Raw genomic sequence first — 16720 nt, 5'->3', positions numbered from 1 at the left:
TTCTCTAGCACTGGGAATGGAGAGGTGTGAAATATATATGGACTTGTTCAATAAGAAACACTAAGCGTAGCCCACAGTAGCCTAGAAGGCTATTTTTAAGGGCAAATTTCCCATAAAATTCTAAACTATTTTCTAGGACTTTCAAGTTCAGACATGATTAAACTAAGTATGAAATGCCTGAAAACTTACAAATATACTTTTCTAAAAAGAGCAACTGCAAAATAAACTGCAAAATGTAAAACAAGAGGGGGGGAGTAAGGAAAACAAGGGGCTGCTAACATTTAATTTTTATATCATTATGATCATCAAATCATAATTCCCCCCTCAGGATTTTCAAGTTGTGAGATTAGTAATATTAAGAAAAGAACGTTGTAGTATGCCAAACAAACAGAACTGTGCTGCCAATTAATGGAAGCCGTAAAACTATACTAGATTTTTACCAACGTACATAGCCAAGCCATATGTAATTGGACTGTATATTTTATATGAGGTGAACTTCATTCAACTATAAAATTTTAGTGTCTTCCATGGGCCAGGCTACCAGTTTAGGAATATTTACCTCTGATGTCAGTGTGGGGTTTGCACAAAGAAGGAGGGTAGAATATGGTCAAGATGTCATAACTGAAGCTATTTATTATTTGTTGAAAACTTTAATGTCATGTTCAGTGTCACTTAGTGGACAAATATGCTCACCTTTAGGACCATCCCTATTTCTGCCCTTTTTTCCCTCTTCCTTTTCCATCCTCCTATCACTGTTTGTCTCCATCATCCCCGTTTTCCTTATGTCCTCAGTTCTTCCCTCTGTATATCCTCCCAGTAACAACTCATAATTCCCACTACCTCTGGGCTTGCTTTCCCTTTACATCTCCTAAAATGATTAGCAATGAAATACAGCAATTATGCAGACATTTAAGTGCCATAATTAGGCTTCAGAGTTAGCAGGAGTAGGGAAGTTCATACATCACAGAGCCATATTTTTAGGCTGTCTGCACACTGAGTGAGATAACACTGCATCATTTACTATTTTGAACAACTTCCTTGCAACTTTGAACTACACACTTCTTAAATGAAGGCTTAGATCAGGGGTGGCCAACCTGAGCCTGACCAGGAGCAAGAATTTACCAATGTACATTGTCAAAGAGCCACAGTAATACGTCAGCAGTCCCCATCAGCTCCCCCCTCCCGCCCACCCAGCTCCCAGCACTTCCCACACACTGGCAGCCTCACTGATCAGCGCCTCCCTCTCCATCCCCACACTTCCCAATCAGCTGTTTCATGGCATGCAAGAGACTCTGGGGGTAAAGAGCAAGGGCATGGCAGGCTCAGGGGAGGGGGGTGGAGTGGGGGCAGGGCCTGTGGCTTAGCCAGGGGTTGAGCCGTGAGCACCCCCCAGCACATTGGAAAGCTGGCACCTGTAGCTCCAGCCCCAGAGTCGGTGCCGATACAAGGAGCCGCATATTAACTTCTGAAGAGCCACATGTGGCTCCGGAGCCACAGGTTGGCCACTCCTGCCTTAGATTCAACACAATCTGCACATTTCAAGTGAGACACAAGTACATCAAGTGTGCTGGATCCAAGCCAGATGGTTGACAACCCTCTTTTATATACTAGATTTATATAAAATGATATGAATCAATACAAAATTTGTCCTTTTCATTATGTCCTAAAATACAGTAATGTTATATAATTTACTATCTATGTATCTATCTGAAACATCTTGTTTCCACACAAGTTTGAAGGATAATTTTTTCCATCTGTTTTAAATATTTCAAGTTAAATGACATATTTATGATCACTTTCTTTGACATCTTAATTATCCATCATTTTGGATGAATTTGTTAATTTAGAAATGGTTATATCTTGTGACTGGGAGAAGACTGGATGATAAGATTAACAGAATAAACTTCTCCTTAGTTTCAGAGTGGTAGCCGTGTTAGTCTGTATCAACAAAAAGAACGAGAAGTACTTGTGGCACCTTAGAGACTAACAAATTTATTTGAGCATAAGCTTTCGTGGGCTAATGTCCGCTTCATCAGATGCATGCAGTGGAAAATACAGTAGGAAGATACACACACACACACACACACACACACACACACACCCTGAAAAAATGGGTGAGACTTCCCTGGTCACTTGATTACAGACCTAAAAGTCGCAATATTACAACAAAAAAAACTTCAAAAACAGACTCCCAATGAGAGACTGCTAAATTGGAATTAATTTGCAAACTGGACACCATTAAATTAGGCTTGAATAAGACTTGGAGTGGATGGGTCACTGCACACAGTAACATTATTTCCCCATGATTATTCCCCCCGCCCCACTGTTACTCTCACCTTCTTGTCAACTGTTGGAAATGGGCCATCCTGATTATCACTACAAAAGGTTTTTTTTTCTCCTGCTGATAATAGCTCACCTTAATTGATCACTCTCATTATGGTGCATATGGCAACACCCATTTTTTCATGTTCTCTGTATGTGTTTGTGTATATCTTCCTACTGTATTTTCCGCTGCATGCATCTGATGAAGTGGGTTTTAGCCCATGAAAGTTTATGCTCAGATACATTTGTTAGTCTCTAAGGTGCCACAAGTACTCCTCGTTCTTTCTCCTTAGTGATTCTCTTCTTCCAAAATGACCAGCACTCTTGAGTGATGTTTTGAAAGCATGTAGGACTAGTGATAAGTTGTTCTTATGGTTCTGTAGGCTAGGAGTTAAGGATTTTTGACAGAGTAGATCTACCTTAATCTTATTTTAAACAAGGCCTTGAAGAAATATCTGCCTCACACTATAGAGTCCTAGAATGACTTATGAGAACTGTTTGGCTGTATGTTATAATTATAGGCAGGGCTGGTTGCCTGACGCTTCCCATTATAAGACCCTATTTTCAGTTGCATGTATCAGTGGTTCTTAACTTTTCCAGGCTACTGTACCCCTTTCAGGAGTCTGATTGGTCTTGCAGACCCCAAGTTTCACCTCACTTAAAAACTACTTGCTTACAAAATCAGACATAAAAATACAAAAAAGTGTCACAGCACTTTTTAAAATAAATTCATTGGAATATAAATATTGTGCTTACATTTCAATGCCATACTTGAGCTGGTTTTTGTGAGCCTTGTCTAAAGCCCGAGCGCCAGGTGGTGAGGCTGAAGCATGCAACTTAACTTTGCGAGGCCCTCTGTGGTGTGGGGCCCCAGGCACTTGTCATACTTGCCACCCCCTAAGGCTGGTCCTGCACTTGTGATCCCTCTGAACCCGTGCTGTGACCCGCAGGTTGAGAAACACTGATCTAGATTAATTGAATACTCCCGGAAGACCACTGCCTACACCCAGGGATACACATACTCTTGGCTGAGAACCACTGACTTAGATCTTTGCCAAATTTTAACCATTTTAGCTGACACTTTCTATACCAAGTATCTGCCTCAGGCCGTGTGGTTTTGGTTTTTTATTAGTTCAGCCAAAATGGTTCAACAGTTTCTGAGAATGAGGCTAAGGAAAACATTCTTTTCCCATGTTATAATATTCTGGCAGCCATCTCTCTGAGTATGTCTATACTGGAGTAGGATGTGTAATTTCCAGCTTGGGTAGTCAGGCCCATGCAAGTTCTGATGGCGCAAGCGCTAACAACAGTAACGTAGCCATGGCTGCACAGGCAGCAGGATGGGCTAGCTGCCTTAAGTCTGTCCCTATGTATGGTCTTGGATGGGACTGGGCTCAGGACAACTACCCCGTTCTGTTGCCTGGGCAGGCACTGTTCAGTTGAGTATGCTAGCTTAATTGGAGCTAGCATGGGTCTTTTTAGCCGAGATCAAAATTACACTGTAGATGTACGCTTTGAGACACTCTAGTGCCTAGCATTAGTCTAGAACAATGGGCCCCACTCTTCGTTGGCCTTTACGCATTCCTGTAATAAACATTATTAATAATTATTAAAAATCTACCCCAAATCAGCCAATTTATAAGCCTTTAAAAATTTGTGTGACATGCTTAGCAGATACTTGCTAGACCTTTGCACTAAGATCTATGAAGATTTTATCTGCACTGAGCAGGACTTTCCCCACGACTGTATCTTGAGCTGCTGGTGGCTGGGTGGTACCCTGGGTCAGGGCACCAGAATTGAAAGCAGGAGCCTGTCTCTCTTGTGCGCTCAATGCTCCTCCTGCGGGGCCCAGACAGGTGGATGAAGTTCCTTGATTTCAATGCTGAGGAGGGCAAGGGCCAGATCCAGGTGAGGGTAAATGTGGTCAGTAGATTGAGACAAGGAGCCTAGGGGAGGGGAAGGGTAGAACTGTAGGATAGTGGGAGTAAGGAAAATGTGATTGGGAGTTGGGATTCTCATAAGACACTCGGGCTGTCTAGGCAAGAAGACTTGGACTTGGGGTATGAGAACTGGGACTGGGAGTCCTTGAGGAAAAAAAGGAAGGGATTGGGAGTTACTTGCCGCGTGTGCACAAACATGCTGAGATAAGTAATGTCATCAAAGATGTGATTAAAGACTGCATCATAATGCATACATACACAAGGGACTAAATTAAAGCAACAACAGCAGCCTTAATTCTGGCATTTCCTAACTTGAGTGCTTGACTTTGCAACCTTAATAATGTTCTTTGGGCATTTTTTTTTTCTTTCTGTGCAATATTTTAGACAAATAGTGCATGTTTCTGCAAGCACTGTTGGGAAGAAAGTAATTCCTGAGAATATTAAAGCAAAAAAAAAAAAAAAAATCAGTCAATACATAAGTGAACAAACTGAGGGGAAAAAGGAAATGTAAAATAAACCAAAACAAGGGATAGGGATAAGGAAGAGCAGGTTTTGGCTTTCAATATGTAACACAAGTTTTGTAACAAATCATGAAATCAGTAAAGTAAACTATGGATTTCATATGTGAAAACTTAAACACCACAATTTTATATTATACTTTAGAGGAGTTTAGCCTATGTTATTTGTTAGAAATTCATCTAAACTATAGCTTGAACCTAATTCGTATAGGAATAAATTTCAAGTTCAATATTATCCAGTCGCCAAATTTCCTCCACCCCCAAGATGTTACTATTCCTACAGGTTTATCATCATCATTGAATATATATTTTTTGTTTTTTCTCTGGATTGAGGAAACAGGATGCATTGGGGGACAGGATAGGAAGTGGCAGGGAACTATAATTTATCTCGTTTTAATGTTTAAATCATGATTAAATAGATCTTACCTAAAAGTCATAATATGTCCATTGGCACAGAAACATGCAAGGCAGCTACTATTACTTAATGCCACTATATCTCCACGAAGAACAAAAGAAGTCTCTGTTATGTTTTGTTTATGAATACAGTTCTGTGATGGCAGTGAGATAACTTTTGCTTGCTTTTCAGAACATATCACTGCATATTGGTTTTCACTGATTTCCTGAGAAGAAGAGGAAGGGGACACTGAGACAGGCCGCCGTTTTTTCGATTTATCCTTTTCATCTTTGTCTTCAGAAACATTGTGTTCTCTCCACGGCTCACGTGCTGGTGGAACTAAAGATCCCGTAGTGTCCAGAAAAGCCATTCTCAGGATTGCCCCTTTTAGCCTCAAAATGGTTCCTAGGATATAGAATTTGACATGATATCTAAAATAATTTTCCTGACTTGTCTTCCAAACTACATAATAATAGTCTTTAAAAAAACTGGCAAACATAAAAGGCATCCTTCCAAACAGAACTTTCAGATTTGCCTGGTCTCTTCTGCAGTAAAACTCAAATTAACTAACATTTTGGCCAATCTAATTAAAAAAAAATTTAAACTTTTGCTTAAGACCATCCCTATTCAGGAAAGCATTTGAGCATGAACTTAAGTTTAAGTGTGTGTATATGTCCCATTGACTACAATGGAAATTAAGCATATACTTGAAATTAAGCACATCGACCTTCCTAAACAGGGATGTTTTCCTGAATCAGAGAGACTGACAAGAAAGTGCAAAGAAACAGCTGAGGCTTTTAAAGGCGGACCAAGCTGGAACCCATGTGGTTTAAACTTAGATGTTAAAAATATACAGCTTTCACTTTTCCTCATAGGCATTTATGCTTTCCAAAACATAGCATCAATAAATTGTACTGTGTTTAATACCATCTATGATGAATACTATTAACTGTCAGAAGTGTCCACCTGTGTTTTCTTCTTTGAATTAGACATGTTTAGGTATAATCGAGCAGGCTCTCTTGCATCTTCCTTCCTAGTAGTATAATAGTTACTGAAAGCTATTGTTATGTTATATTTACTCAGATTAAATAAAAGTTTTGGTTTTTCCAACCTGTAAATCGAAGACATAATCAATCAGGATTTTTCTGAAGAGATCTAGAGGGCCCTTGAAATAGAGGAAAGAAAAGCAGCCAGGCCAGATATTCACAGGCAAGTGTTCTGAAAGGACGCTGAGACAGGCAAAAGGGCTGAACTAGTGACCCGAAGACACTGGTGTTGAACAAGGTGTGTGACCAGGAAAGAGCAGGTCATGATAGTTTCTATGCATTGAGGAAAAGCAGAGATAGCATAGGGGGAAAGCTGAAATCTGCCATATGGGTCTGAGAGAAGAATGTTGTCCTTAGGACATAGTACCAGCTGGTTCAATCATTATAGTCAAACAACTTTTATTCTTTTTTGTAGTGGGAAAATCTAATATGAACTTCATTGAGACCAAGGTGAATAAAAAGATTGTGGCATCTAACAATATTCTTCTCTTGCTGTCTCCCTCTAGTTATACTGTTAACACTGTGTGTGTTGCAGTAGAGCTACTCAAATGTCATTCTTGCTACACAAACAGTAGTCCCCATTGACCAGATATTCCTATACCAGATTGTAAATTTGCAGTTCAGACTTAACCTGATTAGCAATTTTCCAAATCAGTTATCTCTAACACACGAGTGACATAGCAACTTTCTAGAATACCAAAACACTACGCTGTCCTGACTTAAACAGGGAGCACTGTATAATTATTTATGGAATTATTACATAATTGAGAAAAAAACATTAAAAACCCCTCAAGAATAATAATGCAGAATACCAGCCACGTTATGCAGCAAATCTCCTGTCTTGTACATACCACTGGGAGAAACAATTACTGGCTGACTTAGTCTTTGTTCTCCTCCTGGGGGTAGGTTCAGTACAATGACTAGCACTGTACCCAGAGTAGTCCCAACCCATAAACATGGAGAAGGTGATGTATCTGCTTTCCGTGTGAAAGTCTCACAGAAATGAAGAGCAGAAATTGCTTCTCGGGATTCCTTATCGATGCTAGTTACACTGGAACTCCGGGATCGACTGAAGGAGTTGTCTCTGACATCTGAAACAAGTTTACATTAATTAAAAAGCACTGCAAAATACAGCATAAAGTTTCAAAATAAACTACAGTTAGGATTTTTTAGCATATTTTATAAAGATAGTTCTTTAAAAATCAAGCATGTAGTAACTTTCACTCCATAGATTACTTCCTTTTGCTAAATATTTCCCTAATTACATTTCCTCTCCTGCCCACTGACCCCATTTTCTATGCTGTATTCTAATTGCAACAATCTCTTCAACTGCAGAGTACGCCACTATATAATTGTCCTAGATGGTCATTGTGTGTGTTCATCTTTTGCATGGGACAAAAGACAGTCATTTATCAAACAGCAGAAGCCTTTTATTATCTTAGTAAGAGACAAACATCTCAGTTTAAGCTTGTAAAGGGACCCACATACCATGGTGATAAATAGCTTGTCCTGTTCTCCGACTTTAGGAGATTGATGGAAGGAGGACTCACTGGCTATTCACATTAGCCTGAACTTCTGGCATAGGTCACTTAAAAAACCTAAAGTTCTTTGGTGGTAATGTTCAAAAACAAAGAAATTGGGTAATTGAAGACTTTCTTCTGGAGTGCTATAGGAAGTGACATTGATAAGCTTTTCCGGCAGTCATCCCTGGACTAAAAGAAGGTTGAGCACAAAGTAGCTCCATGAAAGGGTATTCAAATCATAAGCACAAAAGTAATTTTGTTTTAATTTAATTCAAAGTTACTGTGCAACTCCTTAAAAATAGGCTATTATAATGGAAATGCTACCAACATCTGCATCAGCATGTGTTACCAGCTGCACACATTGTAAATACCAGAGAGGTCAACATTTTTAGAGATTCTCTTTTGTACTCAAGCATGAGTGTGATTTTTAAATTCCTGACAAATCATTCTCTTTCAGTTAGTATCTCCCAATGCTTTTACTAAAAGGCAAATCAAATTTATCACTGAAAATATGGTGTAGTTTACACTATGGCTTTGTTTAGGCCTGGATTATGCTAGTTTTAAGCCCTCACTGGTACACAGATACAGTTGGAAATTCTGTGTACTAGCAGGATTGAGGTTTAATCAACAGAATTTACTTATGTAATTTATTCATAAAAGCATTACTGCACAGCATAATGAGCCATTTCATTAATGGGCTACATTGTTTTCCCCACTGAGAGAAAATCTCCTAAGTAACTGTGCTTTATCTGAAAAGTTACTACTTTCTGCATTATAGTAAGAAAATATGGTACAGAGTCATATATCCAGCGAAAATAACGTGTAATACATGATGAATCGTTTGTTCTGCTAACTTCAGCTACTGATTATAGCACCCTCATCAAAAAGATTCTTCTTAAGATTTTAATATTTACTGGGGAAGAAAATAAATCAAGGGTTTTTCCAGTTAAATATCGGTAATACCCAAATTTAGTAATTTGTAGATATGATTAGCTACAGATTATATTTTCCTGTCATTAACAAGAATCTTGGAAAATCAGTTTAAAAGCAGTCAATTTTTTTTTTTTAATAGAAGTGCCTTAATTATACGGTCTCCAACTGAGCTGCATATTGAAGATAAAATTGAATTGACCCATTACCGAGCGTAAGAGAAGCTAACCAAAATTCTGGTAACTCACTGAAACTGGGGGTTGCAAATGACTTCTTGAATTCTGTCCCTTTGACTTTTGATTTGCATGTACCTTTCTTGTGTGCATTATATAAGAATTCTCCAGTTTCTTTTTCTGAGCAAAATAGGATTGTTGTGACAGATATAAAACTATATCTACATTTGTGGATTTAATATTCAAGAAAGATAACAATGTGCTGAAAAATATGCTTATTTTAAGCCTCTTTAATTATGCAACTGAATGATCATTTGTGTTTCTAAACTTTAATATGCAAGCTGTACAACTAGAATGTTTACTATGAAATTACTGTACTATGTCTCAACAAAATCGTAAAATAACATTTTCTTATAACAGTTATACATCAACTTAGCTCTACACATGTTAGCTTTAAACATGTTAGTAGCCTGGTTGTAGTCAACTACAAGTGTAACTGTTTGCAGAATAGGACCTTAATTAAAATCTCCTGGGAGGTCTGTAAAACTTCATTTTCCCTGTTATGTGGTTCCAAACAGACATGACATTTTTCTGGTAATATTCCTCTGGTAACATTCCTGACATCACAAGGTAACTGACATAAGAATTACAGCAGCCTCAAAAAATTCAGATAAAAATTTAACAACTACGCATAAATCTGTGTGCGTACAATTAGGATGACAACAACTGAGATTTTACATGTCTATTTAAACACATATTTTGGATTCTTACTTTATGGAAATTTACTCTTCCTATAAAACACAGTTGCAATATGGGTCAACCTTTATTTTTGAACTTACCTAAATCAGGCTTTAGTTCAGTTGGCAAACTTAACTTTCTGGACATCTTTGCTGAAAAATAAAATATATCTTTAAAAGAAATATGATAATGTTGGCCTTTTTATTAACAGATTGCCATTTTCCAAATGTTTAATACATCGCAATTTATTACATCCAATTTCAGTACTAAGCAATTAATCCAAATTCTGTATGATTGAAACCCTTGTGTTAAGCAGTGTTTCCACTAGAGTTGAGCCTGACTCAAAATCCCTACATCCAAAATCCCATTAAGTTTTGGGGAGGAGAGAACTGAAATTCAGACTCAAAATTTTAAGCTTATGCCATCCTTAAGATCTTGCCTGAAACTTGACAAAACTCATGGATTTTGTTTACATTTTTTGCTTTGTTCAAACCCCAAGTTTAGACAAAACTGATGTGGGGGCAGGTTATACAAACCCCTGGCAACGAACACAGTTCACACAAAGCCCTGTGCATGCAAACAGCTGAATTTTACACAACTTTAGTGTACACCTCTTTCTCTCAATGTAATCATCATCTTGACATATATAAAAGGCAGAAGATGTAATTTATAATTATGCCACATTAAGATAAAAGATTTTACAATTTTGTACAGTTTTTTTAAAGCCATCTTAAATATTCTGAAATTTAGGGCAAAGTTATGGAAATACAGAAACAACAAGCAATATATTGTCTATATACAATATGCACAATGTTTTCTTAGGTAAAATATAGTAGGACCTTGATAGTTTGGACCATTAGGGTATTGCACCGTTGTGAAATACTGAGTTTTGCAAATTAGGATGTTAAAAAGGAAAACACGATGCAGTACAACGCAATTTCTTCATTTATTGCAGTCATTTATTTTAATCTTAATTATATAATAGGTAGTCTTGGCTACTTTAATCCTCTTCTGCTCTTTGGGGTGAAGAGACACTCACTTTCCTGTAGGATAAGAGGATTCCAAGTGACCAGGGCTACACTAGCGCACACATTATAGTCTATTTTGTAAAAAAAAAAAAGTAATTAAGCCCTAGTAAAAGGACATCTCACTACAGCACCTTGTATTTAAAATGGTGTTTCCCCCACATAAGAGCAAAAATTGGAATGAATTATAAGAGCAGTTTATTAGCAAGGTTCTACTGTGAGAGTGACAGGTATAGCTGGATAATCTGTCAGTCATTCAAATTTTGATATATTTCGTGTTAGTCTCATAAAACGCAGGTTTGAAAAATATTATGCAGTCACATTAAATACAGATTTAATACTTTAAATTTAAGGAAAACCTAAAAGTAGTTCTAAAGAAATGCCTTTTAGAGAGTTCTTTAAATTACTTCAGTTGTTAAGATGTTTTTCTAACTCAAGCATAGCTAGGATCCAACAGTGGGTTACCTTGTAGAAGACAAGGTAGCATTTTTTTTTAATGAAAAAAGCAAGCCTCATTAAAAATCCATTTCTGGAACAGTTAGGGTGATATTGCTAGGTGTCACAGTGAGTGGTGCACTACCAACATGTAGACAGAAAATTGCTCTTTTTATGGACACTGAAACATTGGAATATTAAGATACCAGGAATGTAAAACAAAGTAATAAAAAGGTGAAGCCATGTGTGACAGGTGAACTATCCAATTCCTCAACTTGTGTCAAATTTTGACAGTCATTCACACATATTGTCTTCATATGTAACATAATTTAAAAGCCTACAACTATAAAGACTGTAAAACCTTAAACACAACACAGAGCAACTAAAGAGCCTGCAGTTCCATACACAGTAAATAAATTTCTCTTCACAAAAAGTTTCTTCGAAAGAAATAAGACAACCATTAATTCTCTCTTATCACCACAAGCAATACAACTGATAGATTTTTAAAACCACTCATTTAGGGATTCATAGAGTTACATAACAAAACCTGATTTTTATATTATAAGTGTTCTAATATTGTTCAGAACTATCTATCAGCCTTGTAATGATAAAGTGAAAATTAAATTAACATGGTAAAATTTTACTTACAGAAAACAGTGATTACATTCAGTCCATTTATAAAGCAAGTACACAACTAAAATACTCAAGTTATAACTAACTGCTACTTGAACAATTAATTATCACACTTTTGTCTGTCTTGTGATCAGAAAGGTGTTGTGTCTTAGGCACAGGACTGGGACTCAGGAGATTTGGATTTAATTCCCAGCTTCATGTGTTACCTTTGGTAAATCACTTAAGGCTTGTCTGCACTAGCTGATGTGCAAATTCTAACACACACTAGCATGTCATTCACTAACTGGCATGTGTGTACCCTGCTGGTGGGCACTAAAAGTTCCCTAGTGTGCATTAATGTGTACACTGGGGAACTTTTAGTGCATGCCAGTAGGGTCCACATGGACCAGTTAGTGCACATCATGCTATTGCACATTACAATTTATATTCCAGTTACTGCAGACTAATGCACCGTGTAGACAAACCCTCAATAGGGATAATACTTCCCTACCTAAAAGAAATGTTTAGAATACCCAGATACTACTATGATAGAATACTCAGATAGACAGACTCTTCCCCCACAAGTCCCCGACTTCCCTTTGCTGAAAAACAGCTAATTCTCACTTGTCATCTTTGCTGAAAAACAGCTAATTGTCACTTGTCATCTTTGTTGAAATTAAATAAGTGTTCATTTTTTGCACCCACACTGATGACGCATGTGTGAGCTCCCTACTCTTGCAGGGTACAATACCACTCAGGCTTATTCTTCTGAATTTTCTTTGAAAATGAAAGTGTCAGATTTAAAAATTTAGTATATTCTAGTAGAAGTCCCAATTATCATCAGCTGAACCCTAAGCATATGGGCAAGACTCACCAGCCAGATACCCAGGAAAGAATTATCTGTAGTAACTCAGATCCCACCCCATCTAACATCCCATCACAGGCCATTGGGTCTATTTACCATGAATAGTTAAAGATCAATTAATTGCCAAAATCATGTTATCCCATCATACCATCTCCTCCATAAACTTATCGAGTTTAATCTTGAAGCCAGATAGATCTTTTGCCCCCACTGCTTCCCTTGGAAGGCTATTCCAAAACTTCACTCCTCTGATGGTTAGAAACCTTTGTCTAATTTCAAGTCTAAACTTCCCAATGACCAGTTTATATCCATTTGTTCTTGTGTCCACATTGGTACTGAGCTTAAATAATTCCTCTCCCTCTCCAGTATTTATCCCTCTGATATATTTATAGAGAGCAATCATATCTCCCCTCAACCTTCTTTTGGTTAGGCTAAACAAGCCAAGCTCCTTGAGTCTCCTTTCAGAAGACAAATTTTCCATTCCTCAGATCATCCCAGTAGCCTCTCTCTGTACCTGTTCCAGTTTGAATTCATCCTTCTTAAACATGGGAGACCAGAACTGCACACAGTATTCCAGGTGAGGTCTCATCAGTGCCTTGTATAACGGTACTAAAACCTCCCTATCTCTACTGGAAATACCTCACCTGATACATCTCAAGACCGCATTAGCTTTTTTCCCAGCCATATCACATTGGCAGCTCATAGTCCTCCTATAATCAACCAATACTCCAAGGTCCTTCTCCTCCTCCATTACTTCTAATTGATGCGTCCCCAGCTTATAACTAAAATTCTTGTTATTAATCCCTAAATGCATGACCTTACACTTCTCACTATTAAATTTCATCCTATTACTATTACTCCAGTTTACAAAGTCATCCAAATCTTCCTCTATGATTTCCCAGTCCTTCTCTAAATTGGCAATACCTCCCAGCTTTGTATCATCCACAGACTTTATTAGCACACACCCACTTTTTGTGCCGAGGTCAGTAATAAAAAGATTAAATAAGATTGGTCCCAAAACTGATCCCTGAGGAACTCCACTGATAACCTCCCTCCAGCCTGACAGTTCACCTTTCAGCAGGACCCACTGTAGTCTCCCTGTTAACCAGTTCCTTATCCACCTTTCAATTTTCATATTGATCCCCATCTTTTCCAATTTAACTAATAATTCCCTGTGTGGCATGGTATCAAACGTCTTACTGAAATCTAGGTAAATTAGATCCACTGCGTTTCCTTTGTCTAAAAAATCTGTTACTTTCTCAAAGAAGGAGATCAGATTGGTTTGGCACGATCTACCTTTTGTAAAGCCATGTTGTATTTTGTCCCAATTACCATTGACCTCAATGTCCTTAACTACTTTCTCCTTCAAAATTTTTTCCAAGACCTTGCATACTACAGATGTCAAACTAACAGGCCTGTAGTTACCCAGATCACTTTTTTTTCCTTTCTTAAAAATAGGAACTATGTTAGTAATTCTCCAATCATACAGTACAACCCCTGAGTTGAGAGATTCATTAAAAATTCTTGCTAATGGGCTTGCAATTTCATGTGCCAATTCCTCTAATATTCTTGGATGAAGATTATCTGGGCCCCCCCGATTTAGTCCCATTAAGCTGTTTGAGTTTCGCTTCTACCTCAGATATGGTAATATCTACCTCCATATCCTCATTCCCATTTGTCATGCTACCATTATCCCTAAGATCCTCTTTAGCCTTATTAAAGGCTGAGGCAAAGTATTTGTTTAGATATTGGGCCACGCCTAGATTATCTTTGACCTCCACTCCATCCTCAGTATTTAGCGGTCCCACTTCTTTCTTTGTTTTCTTCTTATTTATATGGCTATAGAACCTTTTACTATTGGTTTTAATTTCCTTTGCAAGGTCCAACTCTACTTGACTTTTAGCCTGTCTCACTTTATCCCTACATGTTCTGACCTCAATAAGGTAGCTTTCCTTGCTGATCCCTCCCATCTTCCATTCCCTGTATGCTTTCTGCTTTTTCTTAATCACATCTCTGAGATGCTTGCTCATCCAGCTTGGTCCACAACTCCTGCCAATCTAAAAGAAATGTCACTCTAGACATACAAATTCTGAAACACTAAACAATTCATGGCAATATTCCAAGGAGTTTAAAAATAAAGGCTGAAATTGGCACAAGAGATAAAATCCAATTCACTGGTGATCTGGAGTACATGAAAATTTGATGGGTCTTAGATTCTAAGATCCACATCCCTCCTTTTTAAAAAACATCAAGGCAATAAAAATCTAGAATTCCGTATCATGGTTGATAAAAATAAGTTTCAAGATGATTCTGCTGCACATTAGTTTATTAAGGAAAAGAAATATCTACTCTACAAAATGAAAATGTATTTGTTTTATTAATACTACAAGTAGATAAAACATATTTAAAGGGAAGATAATTATTGCAGAGATGATTGCTGAGGGAGAGATCACAAGGTGCTTAAAATATATAGTCTGTTCACAGCATAACATTTCAAAATATCTAATAGTGTGGACAGTATGTTGAACAAGTCAGGAAAGCACAAAGTAAGAAATGTGAATAATTATTAAAGGTTAAATAAAAATAGTGTCACCTTGTGTATAAACAGAAAATACTTCACAGTTTTAATTAATGAGAAAAATGGGAAAACCATCTTATTTTTCATTGGTTGTTAAGCTTTTAACCTGAATCACTCACTAGACTACTGATCATTTGCTTTTATTTCTCACTCAGCTAAACAGAAAACATTTGGTCTATGTATCTTATCTCCTTTTTGTACATATTATATTGTATGCATAGTATGAGATTTGTTGTGCAGAGGAGCTCCCTCTAAGACTGTCTCTATTAGAGAATTTTATAAAAAATGCTCTACTGGTTGTAACACGGGTCAACCTTAAGAAAACCTTCTGTGGCTGGGTAAATTTTGATCATTATTTAAAAATGAGGAATAGCAGATTTAACTAATTCAGCAGTAAAAGCTCTAAAGGCCACATGAGATGTATGTGCACTGTTGTGTAGTAGCAAAATATTTACCATGCCTCACTGCACATGTGGTTGTTTTGAGCAGTGGTCAAAGTATTTCCTGTAGTATAGTTTGTAGAAGTAGCTATTAAACCATGTTAAGTATTTGGGCTCCATCTGGATAAACAGAGCTATATAAATATAAGAGCATTATAATTATTCCGTAGAAGATTAGGTTTGGAAGAGACCTCAGGACGTTTAGTCCAACCCCCTGCTCAAAGCAGGACCATCCCCAACTGAATCATTCCAGACAGGGCTTTGTCAAGCCGGGCCTTAAAAACCTCTAAGGATGGAAGCTCCACCACCTCCCTTGGTAACCCATTCCAGTGCTTCACCACCCTCCTAGTGAAATAGTGTTTCCTAATATCCAACCTAGACCGCGCCCCACTGCAAATTGAGACCACTGCTCCATAGTTAGCTTTTCATACAATTCAAATGAAAGTTTGGCTATAATAATGAGCCTACAGAAAGAGACATTGTCTGTGCTTTGGTGTCTGAGTCATGTTCATTCCTGAATAGTCCTAGGAGTGTTACTAAAATAATCAAAAGACTAGATAACTAGAATACATCTGGTAAATTTGGAATGGTGACTTTGTGACTCCAGTTTATTTTATATTCTTTGTGCTAACACTGCAGGTTTGTGTGTTTAGGCAAGTTTTTCTTCATCTTGTAACAAACCAATAATTCTAACTCGGACATCAATTTGTTGCTATAGATATGAACCTGTAGGAATAAAGAAGCTTTAGATAAGCACATATCTTCAATAAAATGATTAAAAGGAGAAAGGTTTGTTTTAAGTAGGGCTGTCGATTAATCGCAGTTAACTCATTCGATTCACTCAAAAAAATTAATCGTGATTAATTGCACTGTTAAATAGAATACCAATAGAAATTTCTTAAATATTTTGGATGTTTTTCTACATTTTCAAATTGATTTCATTACAACACAGAATACAAAGTTATAGTGCTCACTTTATATTATTTATTACAAATATTTGCACTGTAAAAATGATAAACAAAAGAAATAGTATTTTTCAGTTCACCTCATACAAGTACTGAAGTGCAATCTCTTTATTGTGAAAGTGTAACTTACAAATGTAGATTTTTTTTGTGTTACATAGCTGCACTAAAAAATAAAATAAAACAATGTAAAGCTTTATCGAGCCTACAAGTCCACTCAGT

At 37.2% G+C, this 16720-nt stretch overlaps 1 protein-coding gene across 4 annotated transcripts in view; it reads right to left on the bottom strand.

The window, feature by feature from the left end:
* The window catches only part of STXBP5 (syntaxin binding protein 5), a 182260-nt gene that overhangs the window by 14546 nt on the left and 150994 nt on the right, over positions 1-16720 (bottom strand). For all 4 annotated transcript variants that reach the window (XM_084625143.1, XM_084625144.1, XM_084625145.1 and 1 more), the window contains 3 exons: positions 9686-9736; positions 7072-7311; positions 5207-5579 (listed from right to left, as the gene is read on the bottom strand). In XM_084625143.1, coding sequence (XP_084481269.1) covers positions 5207-5579; positions 7072-7311; positions 9686-9736 — 664 coding nt within the window. The remainder of the gene's footprint in view (positions 1-5206; positions 5580-7071; positions 7312-9685; positions 9737-16720) is intronic.

The sequence above is a fragment of the Lepidochelys olivacea genome (assembly GCF_965140295.1).
Source record: "Lepidochelys olivacea isolate rLepOli2 genome assembly, chromosome: 3".
NCBI lineage: Eukaryota > Metazoa > Chordata > Testudines > Cheloniidae > Lepidochelys > Lepidochelys olivacea.
This window is presented reverse-complemented; position numbering and strand designations above follow the sequence as displayed.